The following is a 25,618-nucleotide window of genomic DNA, read 5'->3' on the forward strand; positions in this document are numbered from 1 at the left end:
GGCCAATGATATGAAGCATGTGCTGTAAGGTAACCATGTAATATTACAGAGAAAACTCCAGCAATTAGATCAACCCCTGATGAGCAGCACTTGGCAACTGCGGGAAAGAAGAACTCCTTTTTAACAGGAAGACACTTCCAGCAGAACCAGGCTCAGGGAGGGGTCTGAGAAGAGGAACAGAGAGACACAGAAACAATTATGGGAGCAAAGACATAAGTTAATAGATATAAAAATGTGAACACGTGGGGAGTGAAAAGAGGTCCTCAGTGCATCATGGGAAATCATCCAGCAGCCTGAACCTGTAGCAGCATAAAAATAGATAAATGGCAGGTTTATGAGTACAATAAGGCAAAATTAAAACTGCAGTGAATATAAAAAAGCAGAGAAAGAAAAAGTGTCTTTTTTAATTCACATTTTTGATTTGTCAGCAGGTCAGAGGTCAAATCAACTCACATATCAGAGGCTGAGCTGGTCCCAATCGACGATTCAAACGTCAGCGTCACTGCCTCCGAACCACCAGCGTTAGACTCCGATCCCGCCGCTGCTGACCCGCAGGTCGATCCGACCGCCAACATGGCCGACACCGACGACAAGTACCTCTTCCTGGAAAACGACTTCCGCAACAGCGGCGTGGCCCAGGCCGACTGGGCAGCTAAAAAGATGGTGTGGGTGCCGTCAGAGAGGGAGGGCTTCGAGCCGGCGAGCATCAAGGAGGAGAAGGGTGACCAGGTATGCATGGGAACAAGAATGATTGACAGGAGCCATCAGGAAACACAAATATGATGTTGATGAAGTCAGAAACAGCGTGAAAAGAAGGAGCTGAAGCAGAGTGGGGTTGCAAAGCAGCTTGCAGACAAACATTTACACCAACTGTTTGTCTTTGTTACTTTGTTACTTGATGAAGAGAGTAACAGTGATTCTGGTCTTTTAACAGAATTTTACCCCTTAAACTCTTTAATTAAATTTAACCTGGCACCTCAGTACCAGGACCGCTGAGTAAACACAAGAACAAATGGAAAAGCTTCCATATTTTTCAGAATACTCTATGGGAATTGTTTTGTTATGGGCGAACATGAGACACAGCGGTTACAGACATTTCTTCCTCGCGTGTAAAACTTCAGAAATTACTTTTTAAAGATTAAAAAATAAACTTGAGATAAATGAAATGTAGAATTTCAACATTTTTAATTTTCTTGTGAGATTTTCTTCTCTTCATTGTCTTTTTTAGTTTTCTCTCACGGGGTTCTGGATGGTAAACCTGTTTCCTCTGAATGACACAGATGTGCAGGACACCAACACGGTTGTTTGGTTTGTCAGGCGTTTTGATGTTTGAATTTTTGTGCTGAATACCTGCTGCTGCTCTGCAGGTGCTGGTGGAGCTCTCCAACGGTCAGAAGGTGACGGTGACCAAAGACGACATCCAGAAGATGAACCCGCCCAAATTCAGCAAGGTGGAGGACATGGCCGCCCTCACCTTCCTCAACGAAGCCTCCGTCCTGCACAACCTGCGCGAGAGATACTTCTCCAGCCTGATCTATGTGAGAAAAACACTCAATCACCTGGCACCTGATTTATCTGGTGCTCAAGTCAAACTTGCACCCATGATTTTAAGTCTCTTTGTTATAAACTGTATTTAAATTACATTAAAAAGGAAGTTTGTTCTATAAAAAACACACAGGTCTGTGTTTATAGAATTAAAGTGAAAACTCTGCCCCCATATGTTGAAGACAAATTGAAAGAATCAGGTGTTAACCTGAATGTGCTGTAAGGTTTTACGTAAAGAAAACTGCAGTAAAGACAAAGTCAGCAGGAGACGGGAGAGCTGAGGGCCCCTTATAAACTCAGAGGCTGAAGAGACTTAACGTTCAGGTGGAAAGTCCTCGTTTAAGGACCGAGGTACTGGAAAGATCAGCAGCTTATGTTTGTATTATTTTAGTCAGTCTTTCAAAGACTAATAAGGTACTGCATGTAAAAATTTAAATCCGAGCTCATGCATCTCACACAGACCACCGTGCAGATCCCCGAGAGTTAGGAGGTCCAGTTCCTCCAGTCCTTATATGAGCAGAGGACTTCAGAGCAGCTAAAACCATCTCTGACGTTAACTCGATCCACTGCTATTGTTCAACCTAAAGTTGGATTATTAAGAGAACGAGCTGCAGGGCCTGTGCAGTTTGAATTAATGCAGCAATGTGAAGTTTTCTCTATAATGTTGTGGTTAGAAAGGAAGCGTGTGAAGGGTGACGTACACCTGTGATTAGGTTTAAATATATTCAGAAGCAAAATAATCTTGTTTTAATCATTAAAGCCATCAGATTAGACAAAACAGGGCATTGATTCACACAGATTACATTCATTCTTACCATGTATCAGTATAATTAATCATTTAACTCTAAGGCTGCTTTATTATTTTGTCTATACTTGCTGTAAAACAAACTGAATGAAACTTTATTGTTATAGAAGACGAAGCAGCAACAAGAAGCAGTTAGGAAACAGTTTATAATGAAAATTAATTTATAGTCTTGACTTTTAAACATGTGAACGAGGTGGAAGCTCTTATATTCACAGGTTAATGAAGCACATGAACCTGCTCGTGCATGAAAAGAGCGAGGCGCCAGTTCAACAGTTCACACTGTTTTGATCTTGAATGCACCCCCGGTGAGGTGTGGCCAGTCCCTTAAGAAGGTGGGAGGAGTCAAACAATCAGACAGGAGCTGGAAGAAGGAAGCAGAACACACCTGAAACTGAGCCACAGCTGAAGCAACACTTTTACTTTGGAAGTGTGACCTGTCAAACACGATGACTCCCATTATTAGGAGCACACACCTGTTCATGAACTATTACAGGAGTACTAAAATCTGCATGTACAGCATAAGATAACCTTCCTTATTCCTGCTGTGCATGAGTAATCAGATATCAAAGCACCAGTTTACTGGGCGATGTCTTAACATTTTAAAAACTCGAGTAGAAAACAGACGTCAGAATGAGCTGGCAGCTCCAATGTGGTGATAAAGTGATGTTTCGTCCCTCCACAGACGTACTCGGGCCTCTTCTGCGTCGTGGTGAACCCCTACAAGATGCTGCCCATCTACTCTGAGAAGATCATCGAGATGTACAAGGGCAAGAAACGCCACGAGGTTCCACCGCACATCTACTCCATCACGGACAACGCCTACAGGAACATGATGCAGGGTAACTGCCTGCATGCACAGAAAACAGATCACACGGTAAAACGCACACGACTGTTGTTCTTATCAAGAGTCCAAGAAAAGCAGCTACACACTTTGTGTTTGATACAGAAAGTATTTAAATACTTTTTTATCTCAAACCAACAAACATGTCCATCAGCATCACTGGAAATATCAAAGATGTTCCCAGATGACTGAAAATCAAAGAACTTAGTCAAGTTTATATGTACAGACGGATTAAAGTTAGACCATCGAGAAGTAAACGACAGGTGGGAAATGCACTCAGGTAAATAAATGACAATATTTCACATCGTAGAAAACTTTTTTTAACCAAAATTACCTTTAAAATTTGAAAATAAGATGCTGAATTATGAATATTTCAATATTTTAGCACATAAGTGACCAGTTTTATAGTAAATATAAAGATACAGATCTCCTTAGAGGCTCTGTGACGATAACAAAAACATTTTTATCCATCCAACTGTTCTTCACCTGTCCCAACAACCGTTAACCTGAGCCACTTCAAACCTGGAAGGTGTTTCACTGCTGGTGACCTGAACAGGTGCACCAGTGAGTCCAAAGCACATATTTTGAGCCAAGTCCAGGTGTGCCACGGGACTTTAGGAGGCATGGAAACTGTAAGCAAAGAGAGAGATGAGGGTGAAAGTAAAGCTGAGGATCCATCTTCTTGCCTTCACCTGTGAGCAGGACCTCTGTGTAGTGACTAAAAGAATGAGATCACAGATATAAGATGTAAGCAGCACTTGCAAAGGAATCAGATGAGGTGTTTTGGGCATGTGACCAGAAGAGTGTGAGGAAGTTGGGGACCTGCAGATAACGTGTGGATGGCACTCCCCCTGTTTACCTGTGCATCGCACTGATAAACGGTGTGTTATAGAGCTCTGTCCATGCTCTCTCATATGATATATTACTTGATAAGATTTCTTGAAATTTTTTACAAGGTCAACTTTGACCTTGGGAGCTAACAGTGAAAGTCAAGGTCAAATGCTCAGCCACTCTAGGTACTCATGTCCCCCAAGCTCCAGTATGTTGTTGTAAAGTTGGAAGATGTGAAATAATTACTGATTTTTCACATTTGGTGTGACTTTGACCAGATTTTCACCTAAATTAAATCCACTCGAGCTGTTATTGGTCGATACCATCACATGGAATATGACAGTTACATCTAGACTGCTAACAACCAGACAAATGGAGCGGTTGCATACTTCCTCCCTTTGGGGAGAAACAAGGTGTCTCTGTTTTCCCACCTTCATTGAACCTAGCGTTCCCGTACAGTTTACAGCATCTATAAAGGCACAAAACCTTCATGTGCAAAGAACTTTTCACTTTCTTTGTGTTTTCATTCCTGTGTAGAAACGTTACCCTCAGAATAATGACTGTTGTAAAATTTCCACACTTTCAACCCTCCAGTGTGGGTTGGATTGGACTCTGTGGTTCTGCATGTTTCGCACCCCCAGTCTGAAGCACTGGGAGTCAGCAGCACTGAGAAAGCCCACCTGGCTTCACCTGGACCAGGGAAGTCAGAGGAGCTGGATCATGCTAACATGCTTTCTTTGAAACACTTGTCAGATTCAGAAGCGTGCTGGTTTGAGCCTGTGGGCCTCTCTGTGTCCAGAGACGTGACTTTTGATTGGGTGTAAATGTAAGAGTGTGTGGTTGGTTTCACATCTGGGATGTACAACACCTTTTACCCTGTGGCACCTGGGATAGGCACCATCCCACCCCCATGACCCCGAGCTGGATAAGCGGAAAAGTCCTGCTCATCCACTTCTGCATCATCAGCCAACACACAAACTGACTTTTAAATCGCAGCACGCCGCTGGTAGCTTGCGTTTAAACCACTAGGTCGGACGTTTGACTCCCGGGCAGACCTCTCACAGGATTTTGCATGGCCACCCTTTTCTCTAATGACATACTCTCTCCACTAAATGCTGCATTTATCATGTGTTTTATGACTTTTGATGTAAGAGTGTTTAAGTTTTCAAGACACATGAGGCTGGTGTGTATCAGATGAAAACACAAACACTCATCCTGTCCCCTCAGATGCCCCCATCTCTCTCCACAAATATGAAAACACATTCAGTCCCATAAGTCCTGCTGCTTCTGACGCTGCTGTACAAAACATGAAGCAGCCACAAACAGTCACATCACAGCTCTTTCTCAGAGGTGAGCGATGGCGTTGAGCAACCTCGACTGAAGCCTCGGAGCGTGCCGTCTGGCCTCCGTTTGGTCCGCCGGTGACCTCAGAGCAGCTCCATACTTTCCACTGAGCTCCAGGATGGCCATACATGGAGCAGTGAGACGAGATTACAGTGACGGAGTCCTGCATCCACCTGCTATTTTTAGAGGATATGAGTGATGGAGGCTAATCTCCCAGTGAGCGAGATCTCTTTCGCTCTCGTGTCCGAGTGTTTGGAGTTTGACGAGTTCAGTGTCACATTATGTCTCTCTCTCTCTCTCTCTCTCCACAGACCGCGAGGATCAGTCTATTCTCTGCACGTGAGTCAAAACAGACAGCACTTGACCTTTTTCCATCACAGACACATACCACCAGTTTGTTACCCAAACCTTTAACTGGACCAGTTCACCTCATTTCCAGCTACATCTATTTAGACCAGAGCAGCTTTGCATGACTCAGAGTTCAAAATAAGCTTAATTATTCTTACACTGGGCCACAGTGATGCTGTCAGATCAGATCTTCTGTCTGAAACAAGCTGTTTAAGCTTCTTATCTTTTCTCCTGATTGGCTGCCCCTCGCAAGCAAAGTTTAAACGGCAGGTGGGCGGGGCCTCTGTGCCAGAGATGGCCGTTTTAGGGATGACATAAAGGTCCACTTTACACTAAGAAAAACAAATCAAACGACTTTGTCCTGTTTAATATTCTCACTATTTTCTTGTTTACCGTTTTAATTTTGGGGGCCCATAAAACATTATCAGAATAGGAGTTTCAAAATGTCATTTATTTACACAAAAGACAAAGAAAACAACAAGTATTTACATCTGAGAGGGTGGTTCTGGTCAAAAATGGGATCTTTTGCTGTAAAACAATGTAAAAACATAAAAATGGGGAGTCTAAGGAGCTTGGAAAGAAAAGCATCTGGATGTCTTTAGACATACTCTGAGAGCACTCCCATCGGGCTTAAAGTCTGTGACTCTCCACCAATCGCTCTTAGAACTGAAGAAGCTTCTCGGACGAAAGGTGAAACATCTTCAAGTAACCTAAAGACATCCAGATGCTTTTCTTTCCAAGCTCCTTAGACTACGATGACCTGGATATCTAAGAACCTTCACAGAACTTTTATTTTACGATCCCTGCTATTAATCGACTTAGTTTCATTTACTCCAAAAAATGTGTCCACTTTGGTGCCTGCTTTTAAAAGAGAAGCACTTTTTTATTTTAAATGTAAATAATAACACGACCGATGGGAATATTCATCATAAATCTTTTATAATCTTTAATTGATTATCGCTAGTGTTCAAATATTGTGTTACTTAATCCAAGTTTATCATTTTAAAAGAGCTGCAGCTGAAAACGGTTCTCTTTAAAGAAGCGTTACAGCTGACTAGCAGGCGAACACTAAAACTAGCAGCTGGGTGTTAGGAGGTTAATCAGTCTCTGCTGCGTCACCCAGAGGTGAGTCTGGAGCCGGGAAGACAGAAAACACCAAGAAGGTGATTCAGTACCTCGCCGTCATCGCCTCCTCGCACAAGGGCAAGAACCCCATCAACCCTGTGAGTACCAGCGCCTCAAGCTTTCTGACTCTTTTAAAGAAAATAAAGCCCAAAGCAGCCAAATAATTAGACAAAAGCTAAAAGTTTTATAAGGTTTCAGGATCCAGACTGAAAGTTCAGACATTATGAAATCAGAATGAGCTTTAAGTTTGAAAAAACTGCTATAAAATGTTAAAGTGAAAACTCTGCTGTGTACGACAGGATTCAGTCGCTGGCGCCGTGGCCAAGGTGAGGACAGATTACTGCTGTTTGCTGCTGGGGGCGGGGCTTTTAATTCTTTATCTTTGACGATTTAAAAGGAAAATCAAAGAAAAGTCTCCATGTTTCTCACGATCCTCCATAACGAACCTGAACGTTACATCTGCTCTTCGCTCCGTTTGTTTAGTCAGGATTTATCAGTGCTTGACCTCTGACCCCTGCTGCTCCGCTGCTGCGTTTCAGGCCAATTTTGGGGAAAATACAAATATTTTTCGATTTCTAACCAGCGTGTTTTTCTTGCAGCAGCAGCAGGCAGGATCTTTGGCCTACGTGAGTATAAAATCTCATAAAGACTTGTTTTTACTTCAGTATTAATGTAACAGAAAAGCTTTGTGAGCCTTACATCATGGCCTCTGTTCTGTTTAAAAGCAGAGATGTTTTTAGCTGTTTAACCTCATTTTTGCTGCAGGGGGAGCTGGAAAAGCAGCTGCTGCAGGCGAACCCAATCCTGGAGGCCTTTGGAAACGCCAAAACCATCAAGAACGACAACTCTTCACGATTTGTAAGAACTTCATTCAGTCTGTCAACACCGAGATGGAAAAAATACCTGTGATATAAAGTTAAAGCTGCTGTCGTCCTCTCTGCTCGCAGGGAAAGTTCATCAAACTCAACTTTGATGTGACCGGCTACATCGTCGGGGCGAATATCGACACCTGTATCCTACTTTGAGTTAAAATTTTCCTTTTTTAATGTAAGCATTAAATAAGTGGGTCATTCTTCTTAATCCTGGTCAGACCTGCTGGAGAAGTCTCGCTGTATTCGACAGGCACACACCGAGAGAGCCTTTCACATCTTCTACTACATGGTGGCTGGAGCCAAAGACAAGATGAGAGGTGAGCAGCTCAAACCACAGGAAAAAATCCTTCATTTAAAGGGACAAGCTGACATTTTTAAACCATCCTGGGGTCAGATGGGAGCTGTCATAACATAGTAATAACTATAATTTATTGGTAAATATGAATTTTAAGCTCATCATGCTGCAAAACAGATGCTGCAGATCAGAGCCTGACTGAGAAAGTCATAACAGATGTTTTTGTTAAATTGCGAGTCATGTCTCAGTCAAATGAGTCTGTGTATAAATGATGGCCACCGTGACATCATCCATCAGCTTTTGGTGTTTTGAAGGGTGAAGTTCGGTGCTGCTTTTCAGGAGCTACAAGCAGCAAGAGTGCAGAGTAGATCTACAGACTGTATGATTCAGATACTTGATCATCTCTGAAAGACTAGACTGTGAAAACATCCTATTATGTTTCAAGTTTACTATCCAACGACTGAGACAGAGTTTGTATGCAGATGAACATAAATGAATCTGTGTAGGTGGACAGTGTGTTCACAACAAAGTTAGCTGCCTTCATTCATTTCCTTCAGTCAATAATATCATCAGCAATCAAATGTTGTAGCTGGACCATCTTTGTCCACTCTGCAGTTTTTACCCATCATAGCATGACGACAGGCAGATGTGATGTCACAGTTTTAACCATGTTTGGACCCTGTGTCTGCACAGTTGGCCATTAAAGCAGCCACACCCCAAACTTTAGGCCTCAGTAAAATCCAGATGGATAAGTTATTTAAAAATATATACTCCTGGAGATGTTATAAAAGAGGAAACTATCCATAGAGGCCAAAACTGTTTTTATATTAGGATGTAAACGTGTTTATTTCTGCTGTAAAGATGAACATTTTAACATGGAACAGCAGTTTTTGCTTCATTTTCAGCCCTATTGATGTCAGCGTCGATATGAAATTATGTGAATGATGCTGGAAACCAGCTGCTTCCTCTGTAGCGACTGCACGGATTAAACTGGAAACGAGTCTCAGTCAGCGTAACGTCTTCTCTCTCTGTTTGTAGAGGAGCTGCTGCTGGAGGACTTCAGCAGCTATCGTTTCCTGATAGAGGGTCACGTGGAGATCCCCGGGCAGGAGGACCACGAGATGTTTGATGAAACTCTGGAGGCCATGGACATCATGGGTTTCACTGAGGAGGAGCGATTAGGTACAGAGACCACGTAATGACAAGATTCCCAACGATTTATGCAAGACTTCCTATTCAAGCCTACAAAATAAAAGGACTGAAATTATACTTTAGGATATTTTTAAATGAGGAAAAGTTGGGGTTTGGGGGTATTTTTATAAGAAAGTAGACAGAAATCCCCTCCAAATTTAATTCTGAGGTGTTGGGGCAACCCAGGTTCATGCTTCTGATGCCCCTTTTTAGTTAAAGAAGTACCCTACTCATCAAAGAATAAGTGAAACATAAGAAGTTATATTTGATCTGAATCAGTTTGATGCTCCTGCTCTTTCTTTTCCTGTCTGCAGGCATGTTGAAGGTGGTGTCCAGTGTGCTCCAGCTGGGTAACATCAAGTTTGAGAAGGAGAGGAACAACGAGCAGGCGACGATGCCCGACAACACCGGTAACTTTAAAAAAAAAAAAAAGCACCATCACCAGTTCTGTAAATGAGCATCTTCACCTCTCTGACCTCCTCTCTGCCTCAACTCACAGCTGCCCAGAAGGTGTGTCACCTGCAGGGCATCAATGTGACCGACTTCACCCGCGCCATCCTCACGCCCAGGATCAAAGTGGGCAGGGAGGTGGTGCAGAAGGCTCAGACCAAGCAGCAGGTACCCGAGAAGCAAACCAAACCTCGTTAATTAAACACAGAAGACGGCAGCCTTCAATCTCATGTCCTTTCAATCTCCCTTCCTAGGCTGATTTTGCGATCGAGGCTCTGGCTAAAGCCATGTACGAGCGTCTGTTTCGCTGGATCCTCGCCAGAGTCAACAAGACTCTGGACAAGAGTAAGAGGCAGGCGTCATCCTTCCTCGGCATCCTGGACATCGCCGGCTTTGAGATTTTTGAGGTAACTGATTCCTAAAAACTAACTTTTAGTGTGTGTCATAGGAATGACATGAAACAGTGAAATGTTTCACTGTTCACTGTTTCATGTCATTCCTATGAGTCAGTCGAACTAATCATTCAAGAAGAACAACCAGGTTTGCAGTTGCGTAAAAGTGGACCGGCTCTTTATCCTGTTGAGGATATTTGAGGGTATGTGGGAAAAGGCATTCAAGTGCATCCCTCGAGGTCCATTGCCGAGAGCACCTCAGTCCCTGTACGACCTGTTGATACGTTTTTCGGAGTAATGTAAGCTGGAAGTCACTGTTTCATTTAGCTGGTTTTCAGTCAACTGAGAAGTGGTGGAAATGAGAATTAAGACCTCTGTCTGTGGGTCTTAGCCAGATAAGGGTGGAGAGCCCACTCCTGGTGGAGGACTAAGGAGAAACAATGAGATTTTCGTTCTGTGGAACGCCGGTCCAGCTCTTTATCTTCTCGGGGAAATTTAGTCGTGTTTTATAGACTTGGAGAAGTCCCGTGTCCCCTTGGGCTGTTCTATGGGCATGTTAGTGTGTGCACAACCATAATGAGGAATGAGTCTGACTGTGGCAATAAGTCATTCCTGGTTGGTGTTGGACTTCACCAGGGCCCCACCCTGTCACGTGTCCTCTTCATAATGAAAGACGAAGAGAAGAGGGTTGGTTGGTCTCTGGTTCTTCTGGCTTCAAGCTCCAAGCAGCCTCCTTTGTAGTGGCCAAAATGAGATATAGCATTTCTATTGCTGGTTCTTAACTGGAAAATGGTGGCTCGACCACACTGGTTGGGAATGAGCTTCAGAGTCTTGGGGTCTTTTTTCCCCAGTTACCTGGATCGTTGTGCAGACTCACTGGTCTGTTCTAGAAAATCGAGGGCTGAGGGTGACTAGTTTTTCTGATAGAACTTTCTGGAGTCGACAGGGCGTTTGCAAAAAAAAAAAGAATCATTGTGTCATCATCATCGTTCTCGAAAATCATCCTCCGTATTGAAAGAAGACAGTTGAGATGGTTCAGGCATCTGACATTATGCCGGTTTACTTGGGGCGGCCCCCAGAAGCACCTGAGGGAGTCTCTCCTTAGACTGAAGCCTTTGTGACCTGGATAAGTTGGGAAATGGATGTATGAAAGTTTAATTGTGTTTCTGTCAGTTTTTAATCATGAATTTCGATCCCACAGGACAACTCATTCGAGCAGCTCTGCATCAACTACACCAACGAACGTTTGCAGCAGCTCTTCAACCACACCATGTTCATCCTGGAGCAGGAGGAGTACAAGAGGGAGGGCATCGAGTGGAACTTCATCGACTTCGGCCTCGACCTGCAGCCCTGCATCGAGCTCATCGAGAGGCCGGTCAGACAGCTACACACACAAGCAACTTAACATGTAGAACAATAAAGTCTACGCCGCTGTTGCACAATTGATAAATGCAAAAGAAGAAAATATGGCATCTAAGTTAACGAAGGATTAATTGAAAGATAACTCAAAGTTTGACTTTATTTTATGAACAGGACAAAAGCAATTTGATGAATTAAGATAACATTCACGGTCTTTAACAAATGAAGAGTGAGCAAAGAGATCTTTCTGTAAGATTGTTAACAGATCAATTTAAAGAAGGTTTAAATTTAATAAGATTATCTAATTAAGATTATTCTGGACAGATAAAACAGTGAAATGATAAGAGAAGATTTGGACCAAGAAAGTATGTGTTTTAAATGCCCTTAAAATATTTTTCCCATCATGTTATTCCCAAACATCCAACAATAATAATTTTAGGTTAATTTTTCGAGGTCTTTGAGGAAGGGACTGCGTTCTCTTTGCTCCTATCGGGACTGCTTTAAAGTAGGGCTGCCCGATTATGGCAAAAATGATAATCACGATTATTTTCACTGAAATTGAGATCTCGATTATTTGACGATATTTATTTAACAATAACAATGTATTGAATAATGACTTTAAAGATTGTCAAAAAATAATATAAAATAGTGCAAATACTGATAACAGTGCAAATGTTTGCAATATAAAAAATAAATGAAAAATGTAAACATCTATGTTTAGTGAACTTTGCAGTGTTGCTCTGTGGTGCAGCTACGACACCGTAGCAAAGTTTACACACTGTGTCTACTTGATCAATTATCTGACTCCGCGAACCCACAATGTTTCCACACCACTGAAGTTTTTTTACCTCTCTTTTCAACCAACGGCAGTCACTCTCCTCTCCAAATAACTTCTGCTTAGCTTTCCGAGCTTCCCTCGGTCCTCTTAATCAGCGGTCCCCAACCCCCGGGCCTCGGACCGGTACCGGTCCGTGAGTCGTTTGGTACCGGGCCACGAGAGTTGAGGCTCAGGTGTGAAATGTATAGTTTTCAGGGTTTTTATCGGTTTTCAGCGTTATTTTGTTATCGTTTTTATCGTTTACTCGGTTTTCCTGGGTCTTTTCACGTGTGTTATGAATAAATTTTCTTTTTTTCGGTACCGGTACTAGTTTTATTTTGTTGTATTTATCCGCGACACCTTAAAGGCCGGTCCATGAAAATATTATCGGGCATAAACTGGTCCGTGGCGCAGAAAAGGTTGGGGACCGCTGCTCTTAATTGTTGTGACACGTGTTCGAAATGCAGAGAGGTGCGCTCGATTTGCCACACGGAGCAGCGCGAGAGTAAAGCACGAGGGAGGGGCTAATAATCGGCTCAGTCATTTTTAATGATCGTTGAAAGCCCAGATCGTAATCGTGATTAAAATTCGATTAATTGAGCAGCCCTACTTTAAAGGATGTTTGCCTGTATAGGAATGACTAGTAACTAGTCTAAGTAACTGTAAAAATGTTCTCTTAAACTGAGCCGTGGATCCGACACTCTCTTCCAGAACAACCCTCCGGGTATCCTGGCCCTGCTGGACGAGGAGTGCTGGTTCCCCAAAGCCACTGATATTTCTTTCGTGGATAAGCTGCTGAACACCCACACTGGTCACGTTAAATTCTCCAAACCCAAACAGCACAAAGACAAACTGATGTTCACTGTCCTGCACTACGCTGGAAAGGTGAGGACAGCTTCCCGAGACGGACAGTCATCTGTAAAACTTTGCATTTGTGAAAGATATTTAAACACTTAAGAAAAAAACGACTCGCAGTGAAACAGAGTGGGTCTGTTTGGTTCTGTTGCTCTTGACTATGATGTGATTTTAATTTCTCTCATGCAATTTTTCTGCAAACAACAACCAATTCAATGGTCTAGATCCAGGGAAGTACTGTGTATCTTTGTGAGGTGTATGATAAATGCTGAGTGGAAACCAATGGACTCCATGATTTTGGGTACGGTGATTTAAATATTTTGAGACTTCTTTTAAAAATTATGACTCCAGGTTGACTATAATGCCGCCAACTGGTTGACAAAGAACATGGACCCTCTGAATGACAACGTAACAGCTCTGCTCAACAACTCCTCCAGTGCCTTTATTCAGGATCTGTGGAAAGACGGTGAGTCGTCATCACAGTAGAGCAATAACATAAAGCAGGGCATTAAAAGTTGTCATAAATCTTTCCTGTTTTATTCTCCATGTCAGTGGATCGAGTTGTAGGTCTGGAGACCATGACCAAGATGTCTGAGAGCTCAGCGCCCAGTTCCACCAAATCCAAGAAGGGCATGTTTCGCACTGTGGGTCAGCTGTACAAAGAGTCTTTGGGCAAACTGATGACCACGTTACACAACACCCAGCCCAACTTCGTCCGCTGCATCATTCCAAACCACGAGAAGCGGGTAGGTTATTATAGCTGACTCTGACCCCGAGATAAAAGACAGAGTCTGTTAATTCATTGAGGAGTTGTTGGCTTTTTGCTGTGGTGCAGGCTGGAAAGATGGATTCCAACCTGGTGCTGGAGCAGCTGAGGTGTAATGGAGTGTTGGAGGGGATTCGAATCTGCAGGCAGGGATTTCCAAACCGGATTGTTTTCCAGGAGTTCAGGCAGAGGTGAGGGGGATGTCTGAGATCATTTATACTGATAACAGTATCATAGTTCCTTTATAATAATACTAAGTTTGAATACTAACGACTTTAAAGGTTTTTGCTTCCACTGTATGCAGATGATGTTCAATTCTGTATCTCACTTGAGACTGAAACATTGTTTCTTCAAAATGTTTTTATTTCTGTAAAAGTTTGATGGGAGATGCTACCAACTGTAATTTTTAACTTTGAGCCTTAATTGTCATGTAAATGCTTTTGTTTGTTCCTTTTTTGCGTTACTGATTAACTTCCCCTAATTAGTCAAAGGAGTTTGCAAAGAAAAGCGTCTGGACTTCTTTAAGTTGCTTGAAGACGTTTCACTTCTCATCCGAGAAGCTTCTTCAGTTCTAAGGTCAAATGGCCGAGAGTCCCAGATTTAAACCCAGTGGGAGTTTCCCCCCCACAGAGGGACAAAGGACCCCCTGATGATCCTCTAATCACATGCGCCAAGGTGTGGGGTCCTTTGTCCCTCTTTGGGGGGAAAACTCCCACTGGGTTTAAATCTGGGACTCTCCGCCATTTGACCTTAGAACTGAAGAAGCTTCTCGGATGAGAGGTGAAACGTCTTCAAGCAACTTAAAGAAGTCCAGACGCTTTTCTTTGCAAACTCCTTTGACTACGATGACCTGGATGACTGAGAACCTTCACAGACACTTCCCCTAATTAGTAAATAACGTTTATAAATCAGTGTAAGCTGTTTGGTCTCAAAGGCCCATGAATGTCTACTTAATGATATCTTTGGGAATCTACACACGGAATAAGTCAATTATGTGCGGCTCTAAATGTATTTGTAGTTTCAGGTCAGGCACATGCATAAGTCCACTGTTACTGTCTGTCATGTTAGTGTGTTACATCAAATGAAACACATTTGTGACGCTAAAATAACTTAAAAATACTTCTCAGCTGTGGAATATTATTAGCTGCTGTGTAAAGTTGGCATGTCAAAAGTCAGCATAAGAATTCCTGCATAAAAAAAGTTACTCATGTAGCTGCAGTGAGAGCCCACAGCAGACACACATCTCACAAACCCACATCTACCTGCATGTACCTATGGCTATTACTAAATATTCAAAGAAGTCCGTGGACACCTGCCCACAGTCTGAGGCCCTGTGATCAGGTTTCGTTGGTTGTTCCTCACTCTGGACTGAAGGCGGATGCTTCTTCCTCTTTTAAAAAAGTTCCTTCAGATCAAAAATTGGATGAGTTTAAAACACAAGAGTTTTTTCTATTTCTTTATCTTATTTTGTTTTTCTTCATTGCTAGCTTATTGCTATATTTTGCGGTTACGTGAAGGTGATCTGCATCTAAACTAAATTTTAATGGGTTTGCCCCTTACCCACGAGAAAGGAAATGAATAAAGCTTGGTACGGGAATAAAGTTTCAAGCAGATTGTGTTTGAGATTAGAGTGAATTAGGACCTTATATCTTCCAATTTAGAATATTCTTTGACCGCTTTGCAATTATACTTCGATTGATAACCCATTTAAGGAACGAGTACTTCATGTAGTAGTAGGTTTGGTCTCACAGGTAATGTGCTGTTTGCAGGTACGAGATCCTGGCTGCCAACGCCATCCCTAAAGGCTTCATGGATGGAAAACAGGCCTGCAGTTTAATGGTGAGCTCGATGGAGTAAAACGTTTAATGCTTACAAATTTATGCTATTTGAATATTAATTTACTGTGAAAGAAGCAGGCTTCATTCCTCTGCTCGTCTCCAGGTAAAGCACCTGGATCTGGACCCTAACTTGTATCGTATCGGTCAAAGCAAAATGTTCTTCAGGACGGGAGTTTTGGCTCAGCTGGAAGAGGAGCGAGACCTCAAACTGACTGTCGTCATCATCGCCTTCCAGGCGCAAGCAAGAGGCTTCCTGGGCCGCAAGTAGGTGGAGCATTAAGACCCAGAAGTCATTTCCTCTACTTTTCGTTGCCTTTTTGGGGCCCATGATAGACGCAGTAATCAGGAAATAACAGAGAAGTCCTGTTGGAAGCTTCAAGTTTGATGTTTTGCCACAATCTTTGTTTGCTTTAAACAACAGAAGGCTCCATGCCCTAAAGCATGACCAGTTTTATAATTTATTTGACTCTAAATGGGACCAGAATTTTTTTTAAGAAACCTTATGTCATATTAAAGAAGACTCTAAACTAGTGATTAAGATCATAAACTCATCAGGAAAGTCATAAATCCAGTGAGCAGTAGGGTCATTAGCCCATAGACTTCTATTCAGTTGACTTTGAAAGGCAGTGCCCCCTGCTGGCCATTAGAAAGAATACTTGTGTAGGCTGCTTCCACTTTGTCTTCTGTTATGCATCATTTCTTTACAGTCTGTGATCTCCGCAGGTCTGATTCTTCTTCATGTGTTTTCAGGGCTTTCAGCAAACGTCAGCAGCAGCTCACCGCCATGAAGGTCATCCAGAGGAACTGCGCCTGCTACCTCAAGCTCAAGAACTGGCAGTGGTGGAGACTTTTCACTAAGGTCAAACACACACAGATTCAAACAGTCATGTTCACACCACCATCCAACCAGAGGCCATATTTGTTCTTAAATGTCTCTCAAATACATTTTTATTTCGGTCAGATGAACAAACTTTGCTTCATCTGTCTGGTTCAGGTCAAGCCGCTGCTGCAGGTGACCAGACAAGAGGAGGAGATGGGTCAGAAAGAGGAGGAGCTGAAGGCCGCCAGAGAGGTGGCGGCCAAAACTGAGGCTGAACTGAAGGACATTACCCAGAAGCACACCCAGGTGACACAAACTCGGGTTTTAATCTGGGTTTTATCTGAGAGTTAAGTCATTTTGAGTAAATGTTCTCGCTGTGGTGTTTTTAGCTGATGGAGGAGCGGGCGCAGCTGGAGTTGAAGCTTCAGGCGGAGACGGAGCTGTGCGCTGAGGCAGAGGAGATAAGGGTGCGACTGGAGGCCAAGAAGCAGGAGCTGGAGGAGGTGCTGCACGAGATGGAGGCCCGGCTGGAGGAAGAGGAGGACCGTAGTAACGCCCTGCAGCAGGAGAAGAAGGAGATGGAGCAGCAGCTACAGGTTTGTCTCGTTATCATTACAAAAACAAGACATGCAACGCTTTTCTGTATCGCCAATGCAGTGAGTGTAAATCATATAAGACTGAACAGAAGTCCAGCAAATAAGAAGAGATTACAGGTATAAACTTACTCAATGATGGATAATAACTCTGGTCTTACACTGAAAGCTTGTCCTCCTACTGCATCCTTATATTTTCTGTCCGTTAACTTTGCCTCGTCTTTTCCTGCAGCTGATGGAGGCCCACATAGCACAGGAAGAAGACGCCAAGCAGAAGCTGCAGCTGGAGAAAGCGGCTGTGGAGGGAAAGGTGAAGAAGCTGGAGGAGGACATTCTGCTGATGGAGGACCAGAACAACAAGCTGCAGAAGGTATGAAGAGCTTCACGCTCTGCTCTAAGAGAGCGCTTCGTTCAGCGTGAACGCTGCACCGCACGCGCTCACGTGCGTCTGTTTTTAGGAGCGAAAGCTGCTGGAGGAGAGGATGGCTGACATGAGCTCCAACCTGGCCGAGGAGGAGGAGAAGTCTAAGAATCTAACCAAACTCAAGGCCAAGCACGAGTCCATGATCTCTGACCTCGAAGGTCAGTCAGCACTTTGTCTTTGTTTGTTTGGCTCATGAGCTGAATGCAAATCTGTGGTGCATGTTCAGTTTACAGCACGGTGCAGACGTTTCACCAATCACATGTTGGACCGAGGAAATGTTTAAAGCTTTAAACCTGGGGGAAGATTTCAGCTGTTACAGTAAATTTCAACTCACAGTGTGAAGTTGGAGTTATTTCAGGAGTTATAACTGACCTTACAGTCAGTATAGAGAGCAAATGTCTCTTTATTGCATTATATCATATTTCATCTCAAGATTAAAATAATATGACACACCCGAATATCAAGTATTTCATTCTGCTGCTTTAGTATGGAGTAACTCGTGTCTGTAACATCTAAAGAAATTTGTTTTTTTTGTGTCCAGTGCATCTGAAGAAGGAAGAGAAGAGTCGCCAAGATGTGGAAAAGGCGAAGAGGAAGGTGGAGGCGGAGCTTGCTGAACTGCACGAGCAGCACGCCGACCTGCAGGCGCAGTTAGCTGAGCTGCAGGCCCAGCTCGCTGCCAAGGAGGAGGAGCTGCAGGCCACACAGGAGCGGTGAGAAGGACTAACATGAACAGACGATGCATTATGAATGCTGAAGATGTCCTGACAGCTCGAAGCTTGAAGCGAAGCCATCAAACATGGCTTGATATGATCCAGGAGGGAACCAGTGCATCCAGTTTTGAACTTTATGAATGTAGCTGTTTAGAGAACTTAATCGTACCAGGTCAGATGATCTAAAGGGGAAGTGTTTGTTTTATTAGCATAAACATGAAAAGAGACATCATGAATTATGTGGCTAAGCACATATAAAGGAAATCAAATGGGTCTCAAAAATGATCCCTGTGGCACACCACGCCCAAGAGATGCAGATACAGAGTTGTTTAAATTCTCTCCTATTTGAACAGTGTGAATGAAACCATATAAAACTGTAACATTTCTCCAACCTTCATGATTTCCTTTCCAACAATTTTGTGTCCACAGCCTGGAGGAGGAGAGCAGTCAGCGTGGGGCGGCGGTGAAACGCATTCGGGAGTTGGAGGCTTTGCTCTCAGAGCTGCAGGAAGACTTAGAGGCTGAAAGGGCGGCGAGAGGGAAGGCTGAGGCAGCACGACGGGACCTCGGGGAGGAGCTTAATGCTCTACGTACCGAGCTGGAGGACAGTCTGGACACGACTGCTGCCCAGCAGGAATTACGGTCTGTATCGTCCATATACATCCTCGAAATGAACCACATAATTTGATAAGCAAGCTCATTTTTCCATTATTCATATTCTGTAGGACAAAATTAATGAATCACAAATTGAATGTTTTTCATTTAATTTTACTTTTAGCATGAGACTAGCCCTAACCTGTGTCTGCGAAAATATATATACAGCAATTCTTCATCCCTGGAATTAGATCATCCAAAGAAAGATACCCAAAGATGAGAAAAGAAATTGGTCCGGTGTTTAAAAAAAATGCTTAAATTTTTTTCCAGTTACATAAGAATGAGCTTCAGAGCAGGTGTTTCTGCACAGGCATCGATTAAACATCCATAACAGTTAATGGGACACAAATCTGAAACGTTGCAGTAAATAAGAGTATCATCTGCATAGAAGAGCAGCTTTGTAAGTTGTTTTAATCAGACCTCTGCACGATCTTACCGGATGTTTTGTGTTTATGGTTGGCAGGGCGAAACGTGAACAGGAAGTGGCCATGTTGAAGAGAGCCATGGAGGAAGAGGGGCAGAGCCATGAGGCCCAAATCCAGGAACTGAGACAGAAACACAGTCAGGCTGTGGAGGAGCTGAATGAGCACCTGGAGCAGGCCAAGCGGGTCAGTTCACCAAAATCAGACACTTTCATTCATCCGAGGTGCAGATATGTTTGTTTAATATTAGGTACATATAACTAATGGACTGGTACGTCCTTATAAGAACAGTGAGACAGAGATGGATATTTTCACTCATTCAGCATCTGTTCCTTCTGTCCAGGTGAGAGCTGGTCTTGAGAAAGCCAAGCAAGGTCTGGAGAAGGAGTCAGCAGACCTGAGTGCTGACCTGCGTTCCCTCACCAGCGCCAAACAGGACGTTGAGCACAAAAAGAAGAAGTTGGAGGGTCAGTTGAATGATCTAAATTCTCGCTTCAATGAGAGCGAGCGGCAGAAGAACGAGCTGTCGGAGCGAGTCTCTAAGATGACGGTGAGCCATACAAACAATGGCAGAAGCGAGTCAGATAGGAAGATATCAGTCGGCTATTTATAATTACAAGTTGGCTTTTTTCTACTCTTTTCCATCTTCATATTTTAATTCTGAGATTTCTCCAAATTAGCTTTGAATGACTGAGAGTACAAGTCCCCGAGTCTGTCCTCTGAAACAAGCTCGTCACCTTCCTTTAAAGGCCACTGTCCTCTAAATAGCTACCAGTTTGCTTTACTTACACAAACGCAGTCAATAAATGGGAAGCTCCGCCTCCTATGAGGAGTGACTTTGGGTGTTTCTTATGACCATATAAGGAAATCAGTGGCAAACTGAACTAAAAGTGCCTGAAACATAATTCAAATATTTACCTAGATCATAATAGTTCCTCTTTAAATTTGATTAAATAACTAATTGGAAATGTTTTAGATCCTAATTATAGATAAATGAGAAACTAGTACATCTAAAATGCACAAATCAACAAATATTGATTTATAAACTGGTTATTAAAGCAAAGATGAAGCATTGTAAACAAACATATTTAGAAGTCAAAGAATATTTTGAGGTAAAAATAAATTATAATCTGAGTTACCAACATGTCTCTGGGTTTAAAGGAGATAAAGGATAAACGCTCATCAGGAGGACAGTACTGTGAACAGAGTTTTAAATATCCAGGCTGTGTCTGTGTTAGCTGGTTCAACAAGACCTAAACTCCAATCAGAGATAAAGAGGTTGGCAGCAGTAGCTGTAAGCTTTCTCAGTTAACTTTAAACTTTCTGCTTCTTCTACTTAAAGAGAACAAATGGATTGGCAACTTCATGAAAAGTCACACTCAGATTTAAAGAGACATGTATTTGTTGCAATCTGCGCTTGACTTTAGCCTTTGTGTTTACAGTTCTCGTCTCTTCTTCTCTGTTAGTTGGAGCTGGACAGCGTGACGGGTCTGCTGAACGAGGCCGAGGGAAAGAACATCAAGCTGGGTAAAGACGTCTCCAGCCTGTCCTCTCAGCTGCACGACGCACAGGTGAGGAGCACCGTGACTGCTAAATGCTGTGATGCATGAAGCCAGGTTTCTAAACAGTGTCCTCCTCCCCCCAACTCTTTCAGGAGCTGCTGTCAGAGGAGACGCGTCAGAAGCTGAATCTGTCTGGGCGTCTGCGTCAGATGGAGGACGACAGGAACAGCCTCATGGAGCAGCTGGAGGAGGAGACTGAGGTCAAACGGGCCGTGGAGAGGCAGGTGTCCAGCCTCAACATGCAGGTCAGCTCTGCTCCGGGTCTCTGAAGCAATCATTTCAAAGGCCAACTGGGCTTTTTCCTAATGTTTAAGCTCATCCTCTCTCACACTGAAGTTCTCATTCTTCTGACTTTTCTCAGCTGTCCGACTACAAGAAGAAGCTGGACGAGATGTCGGGGACGGTGGAGCTGCTGGAAGAAGGGAAGAAGCGTCTGCAGCGTGAGCTGGAGGCGACCAACACAGAGTACGAGGAGAAGGCCTCCGCTTACGACAAGCTGGAGAAGAGCCGGAGCCGGCTGCAGCAGGAGCTGGAGGACGTCCTCATGGACCTGGACAGCCAGCGGCAGCTCGTCTCCAACCTGGAGAAGAAGCAGAAGAAGTTCGATCAGGTCTGGCAGCTCCACAATGACTGCTTCAGTTACCTACCCACCGATCTCAGTTTTTCAGATTTTCCAGTTTTGTTTCCACATTAAAGACGGGCTTTTAGAGAGATTTTGTCCCAGATGTTTGTTTTAAACCCATCACAAAAGCTTCTCTCAGTGCTTTTTTGAGCCTGCAATGATCTGTGATCTCTAATGTCCTCCATGTCCATCAGATGCTGGCCGAGGAGCGCACTGTGTCCTGTAAGTATGCGGAGGAGCGGGATCGAGCGGAGGCAGAGGTACGGGACAAGGAGACAAAGGTGCTGGCTCTTACCCGAGGGCTGGAAGAAAGCCACGAGGCTCTGGAGGAGGCGGAGAAGACGGTGAAGGCGCTCCGAGCCGAGATGGAAGACCTCATCAGCTCCAAGGACGACGTGGGAAAGAATGTAAAACACTGAACCTGAACACGAGCGACTCCTATTATCCGTGGTCAGTATTTCCGATGAAGGTGGATGTGTTTCTGGTTATATTTCAGGTGCATGACCTGGAGAAGGCGAAGCGCGGCCTGGAGGCCATCGTGGAGGAGATGAGGACGCAGATGGAAGAGCTGGAGGACGAGCTGCAGGTGGCCGAGGATGCCAAGCTGCGTCTGGAGGTCAACAGTCAGGCTCTGAAAGCTCAGCACGAGAGGGAGCTGCAGGCCCGCGACGAGCTGGGAGAGGAGAAGAGGAAGCAGCTCCTGAAACAGGTCGGGAAACCTCGCCACCGCTGGTTTTTACTTCATCTCATTTTGTAAACACTCGCACCTCGTCACAGTTTTAGAATTTATCATCATAATTTAGGTCCTTTAAGATTGAAATTAAGAAACAAACTCCTTAAACTCGATGATGTTTCTCCACTTTGAGGTCTTCCTGCTTTTTGCTTTAGTGGGGCAGACTTCTCTCTCCCGAATACTGTGAGGTTAATCTGTTTCCTTATCTGGAGAAATAGACCTGGTGGGATGGAGACTGCAGATAGTGGTTTAGAAAGATTCTGATTCGCTATCATTGATGTAACAGTAAGAACAAAACTGGCCAGTGCACTTACTGAGAACATTTCTAAGCACATGTCAGGAAAAAAGCGCGAGTTTTCAGACAGCTAATGTTTTCCTCTCTGCGTCCGTCAGGTCCGAGAGCTGGAGTCAGAGCTGGAGGAGGAGAGGAAGCAGCGAAGTCAGGCTTCAGCCGGGAAGAAGAAGCTGGAGGGGGAGCTGAAGGACATGGAGGATCAGCTGGAGGCCAGCAGCAGGGGGCGTGACGAGGCGCTCAAACAGCTCCGCAAAATCCAGGTCAGCAAACTCTTTTATTGACTTCTTATTTCTCTGAACTCGTCGTTTCTGAAGCTGAGTTGGATATCGAATCATCAGCTAAAGGAATAATTAAAAAGTCCTAAACATAACCACGTTTGATGTATTTTCACATTTTGCCTGAGCAGGTTTGGGTAACTATAAGAGCTGAAGTATTTAGAAACCAGTTCAAAACCCCGCATGAGCCTCCTTGGTTTCCTCACAGGGCCAGATGAAAGATCTCCAGAGGGAGCTGGAGGACTCCCGTGCAGCCCAGAAGGGGGTCCTTGCCTCAGCCAGAGAGTCTGAGCGCAAGTCCAAGGCCATGGAGGCCGACATCATACATCTGAATGAGGTAAGGCCGTAGGAGCTGCCTGCTCTAAACGTTGAATTTTTAGTCTTTAGTTTGTATGAAATCACAGAGAGGTGGATCGACCCAATATGGCCACCTGAGGAGGGGCAGTCAGAAGAAATGTGGTTTAAAGGGCGTGCCTGGAGAGCTAAAACTGATTTTATACAGCAAGTTCAATCAACCAAACGCAGATACTCATTATCGTTACGCGATTAATCACACCAGTCCACAGAATCCGTTTCTTCCAAGTGTTTTTTAGCACTTTTTGGAACGATAAAGGTTTCAAGCTTCACCAGCATTACACTGGTTGTCCTCTGGAAATCGTTTCTTACACTGCTGTCTCCATCCGTCCAGGCGTTGGCAGCTGCTGAGAGAGCTCGTAAGCAGGCGGAGACGGAGAGAGACGAGCTGTCCGAGGAACTGGCCAGTAACTCATCTGGAAAGTAGGTGTCTTATATTATTGATGCATTTAAAATGAGGAGCACGAGTCTCATCAAGCTTCAACTTCACTTCCTGGAATTTCAGTCTTTACTTTGGGACGGGAAAAACCAAGAGAAATGAAAACATTTCTGAATGTAAATGAATTAATCAGGAATCGGCAAGTACACTGATCATGTTTTTAGATTTAGTTAAATATCTGAGTAATTTATATCTCTAGTCTTCTGATGGCGAAATCAAACTCTGACTTGAATGTCCTCGCTCAGGTCACTGCTGTCCGATGAAAAACGTCGTCTGGAGACAAAGATCAGCCAGTTGGAGGAGGAGCTGGAGGAGGAGCAGGCCAACATGGAGGGCCTCAACGACCGGCTGAGGAAGAGCCAGCAGCTGGTAGGTTCATGATCGTCTCCAATCTCTCATTTCATTACAGCAGCTTCAGGCCTGACCAATGAAGCTGATGCTCAAGTTTAGTTCCTCTAACAGTCACTGGAGGCTCACTGAAACTGATTTTCCTACAGGTGGATCAGCTCGGAGCAGAGCTGGCCACGGAGAGGTCTTCTGCTCAGAGCAGGGAGGGATCCAGGCAGCAGCTGGAGAGGCAGAACCGAGAGCTGAAGGCCAAGCTGCAGGAGCTGGAGGACCAGGGCCGCTCCAAACTCAAGTCCTGCATCACTGCTCTGGAGGCCAAACTCCGAGAGGCCGAGGAGCAGCTGGAGGTGGAGAGCAGGTGAGGGTGCACGGTGGGAAGAGGAGTGTCGATCCCAAACTCAACATGTGACGAGCACTGAGGAGATGATTTTGTGCCACTTTGTTGTGCAGAGAGCGGCAGGCCAACGCTAAGAATCTGCGCCAGAAAGAGAAGAAACTGAAAGATTTAACGATCCAGATGGAGGACGAGAGGAAGCAGGCGCAGCAGTACAAAGATCAGGTGACGCAAGATCAAAGGATGAATGACAGTTTAGAGTTTTGGTCATTTACAAACTGTAAATAAAACCGTGTCTGCCCCCTGCAGGTGGAGAAGAGCAACGTGCGGGTGAAGCAGCTGAAGCATCAGCTGGAGGAAGCGGAGGAGGAGGCGCAGCGCGTGGCGGCAGCCCGCAGGAAGCTGCAGAGGGAGCTGGAAGAGGCGACAGAGTCCAACGACGCCCTGAACAGAGAGGTGGCTTCGCTCAGGAGCAAACTCAGGTAACGAAGGTCTCGAGCACAGAGACGTTCGATAAATACGTCACACCCACCGCGAAGCAAAACTAGAACAATGTGAGCAAAGGTCACCTCAGCGCCGTTTCTGCTCTGAAGTTTGAAACAAGATAAATGACAATTGTTTCCTCTCGTATCTGCTGTTCCACAGTGGGCGGGCATAGTAAGCATTGCCGCATTTTCTTATCGTGCGATGAGTACACACCAATCAGGCGTGACATCATAAACACCTGTTTGATATTGCGTTGGTCGCCTTTTCCTGCCAAAACAGCCCTGAGGCTGTGCTGTGGTAGCTGCACCAACAACACAGTCCTGTAAGCTCTGAGGCGGGGCCTTCATGGAGCAGACGTCTTTGTCCAGCACATCCCACAAACTCGATTGGATTGAGATCTGGGGAATTCGATGGCCAGGTCAACACCTCAAACCATTCCTGAACCATTTCTGCAGCTTTAGCCTGCTGAGAGAGACCACAGCCCTCAGGGAGTATCGCTTCCATGAAAGGCTGTACATGGTCTGCAACGATGCTTCAGTAGGTGTAACATCCACGCGGATGCTAGGGCTCCATGTTCTGGTCTGCAGCTCTGTAAAAAGGACAAAATGTTCACCTGCTCTCTGATATATCCCGCCCACTAACAGCTGGCGCCATGAAGAGAATCAGTGTTACTCCTCTCACCTGTGTGTGGTCATAGCGTTGTGCCTGATCCGTGTATGAACAGTAATCCCTCAGTTACTGTTTTGTCCTCTCTTGAATCTGAATGTCGTCACAGAGAGAGGATCTCGCTAATATGGTCACACGGCACAGAAGCCCCGCCTACCTTCTGGTTAAACCTCGTCTTTAAGATAGACAGCCAATCAGAAGAAA

At 44.4% G+C, this 25,618-nt stretch overlaps 1 protein-coding gene across 1 annotated transcript in view; it reads left to right on the forward strand.

Moving 5' to 3' along the window:
* The first annotated feature begins 471 nt into the window (after positions 1-471).
* LOC146388008 (uncharacterized) overlaps positions 472-25,618 on the forward strand; it is a 28,359-nt gene continuing 3,212 nt past the window's right edge. Inside the window, exons 1-41 of the mRNA XM_084925091.1 lie at positions 472-729; positions 1,368-1,538; positions 3,033-3,189; positions 5,678-5,705; positions 6,838-6,937; positions 7,439-7,465; positions 7,605-7,697; positions 7,787-7,850; positions 7,930-8,028; positions 9,045-9,188; positions 9,512-9,607; positions 9,697-9,815; positions 9,902-10,054; positions 11,241-11,414; positions 12,927-13,100; positions 13,422-13,536; positions 13,623-13,816; positions 13,906-14,027; positions 15,606-15,675; positions 15,778-15,938; positions 16,425-16,533; positions 16,669-16,800; positions 16,884-17,090; positions 17,320-17,457; positions 17,546-17,669; positions 18,053-18,224; positions 18,654-18,866; positions 19,342-19,486; positions 19,644-19,850; positions 20,767-20,871; positions 20,955-21,107; positions 21,224-21,472; positions 21,679-21,891; positions 21,981-22,193; positions 22,611-22,772; positions 22,996-23,124; positions 23,476-23,564; positions 23,826-23,949; positions 24,078-24,286; positions 24,379-24,487; positions 24,572-24,744. Of these exons, the coding sequence (XP_084781217.1) occupies positions 574-729; positions 1,368-1,538; positions 3,033-3,189; positions 5,678-5,705; positions 6,838-6,937; positions 7,439-7,465; positions 7,605-7,697; positions 7,787-7,850; positions 7,930-8,028; positions 9,045-9,188; positions 9,512-9,607; positions 9,697-9,815; positions 9,902-10,054; positions 11,241-11,414; positions 12,927-13,100; positions 13,422-13,536; positions 13,623-13,816; positions 13,906-14,027; positions 15,606-15,675; positions 15,778-15,938; positions 16,425-16,533; positions 16,669-16,800; positions 16,884-17,090; positions 17,320-17,457; positions 17,546-17,669; positions 18,053-18,224; positions 18,654-18,866; positions 19,342-19,486; positions 19,644-19,850; positions 20,767-20,871; positions 20,955-21,107; positions 21,224-21,472; positions 21,679-21,891; positions 21,981-22,193; positions 22,611-22,772; positions 22,996-23,124; positions 23,476-23,564; positions 23,826-23,949; positions 24,078-24,286; positions 24,379-24,487; positions 24,572-24,744 (5,792 nt within the window). The 5' untranslated portion in view covers positions 472-573. The remainder of the gene's footprint in view (positions 730-1,367; positions 1,539-3,032; positions 3,190-5,677; positions 5,706-6,837; positions 6,938-7,438; positions 7,466-7,604; positions 7,698-7,786; positions 7,851-7,929; positions 8,029-9,044; positions 9,189-9,511; positions 9,608-9,696; positions 9,816-9,901; positions 10,055-11,240; positions 11,415-12,926; positions 13,101-13,421; positions 13,537-13,622; positions 13,817-13,905; positions 14,028-15,605; positions 15,676-15,777; positions 15,939-16,424; positions 16,534-16,668; positions 16,801-16,883; positions 17,091-17,319; positions 17,458-17,545; positions 17,670-18,052; positions 18,225-18,653; positions 18,867-19,341; positions 19,487-19,643; positions 19,851-20,766; positions 20,872-20,954; positions 21,108-21,223; positions 21,473-21,678; positions 21,892-21,980; positions 22,194-22,610; positions 22,773-22,995; positions 23,125-23,475; positions 23,565-23,825; positions 23,950-24,077; positions 24,287-24,378; positions 24,488-24,571; positions 24,745-25,618) is intronic.

This window comes from Perissodus microlepis, chromosome 4 (genome assembly GCF_051167445.1).
Source record: "Perissodus microlepis isolate ML-2025 ecotype Zambia chromosome 4, ASM5116744v1, whole genome shotgun sequence".
Lineage (NCBI taxonomy): Eukaryota > Metazoa > Chordata > Actinopteri > Cichliformes > Cichlidae > Perissodus > Perissodus microlepis.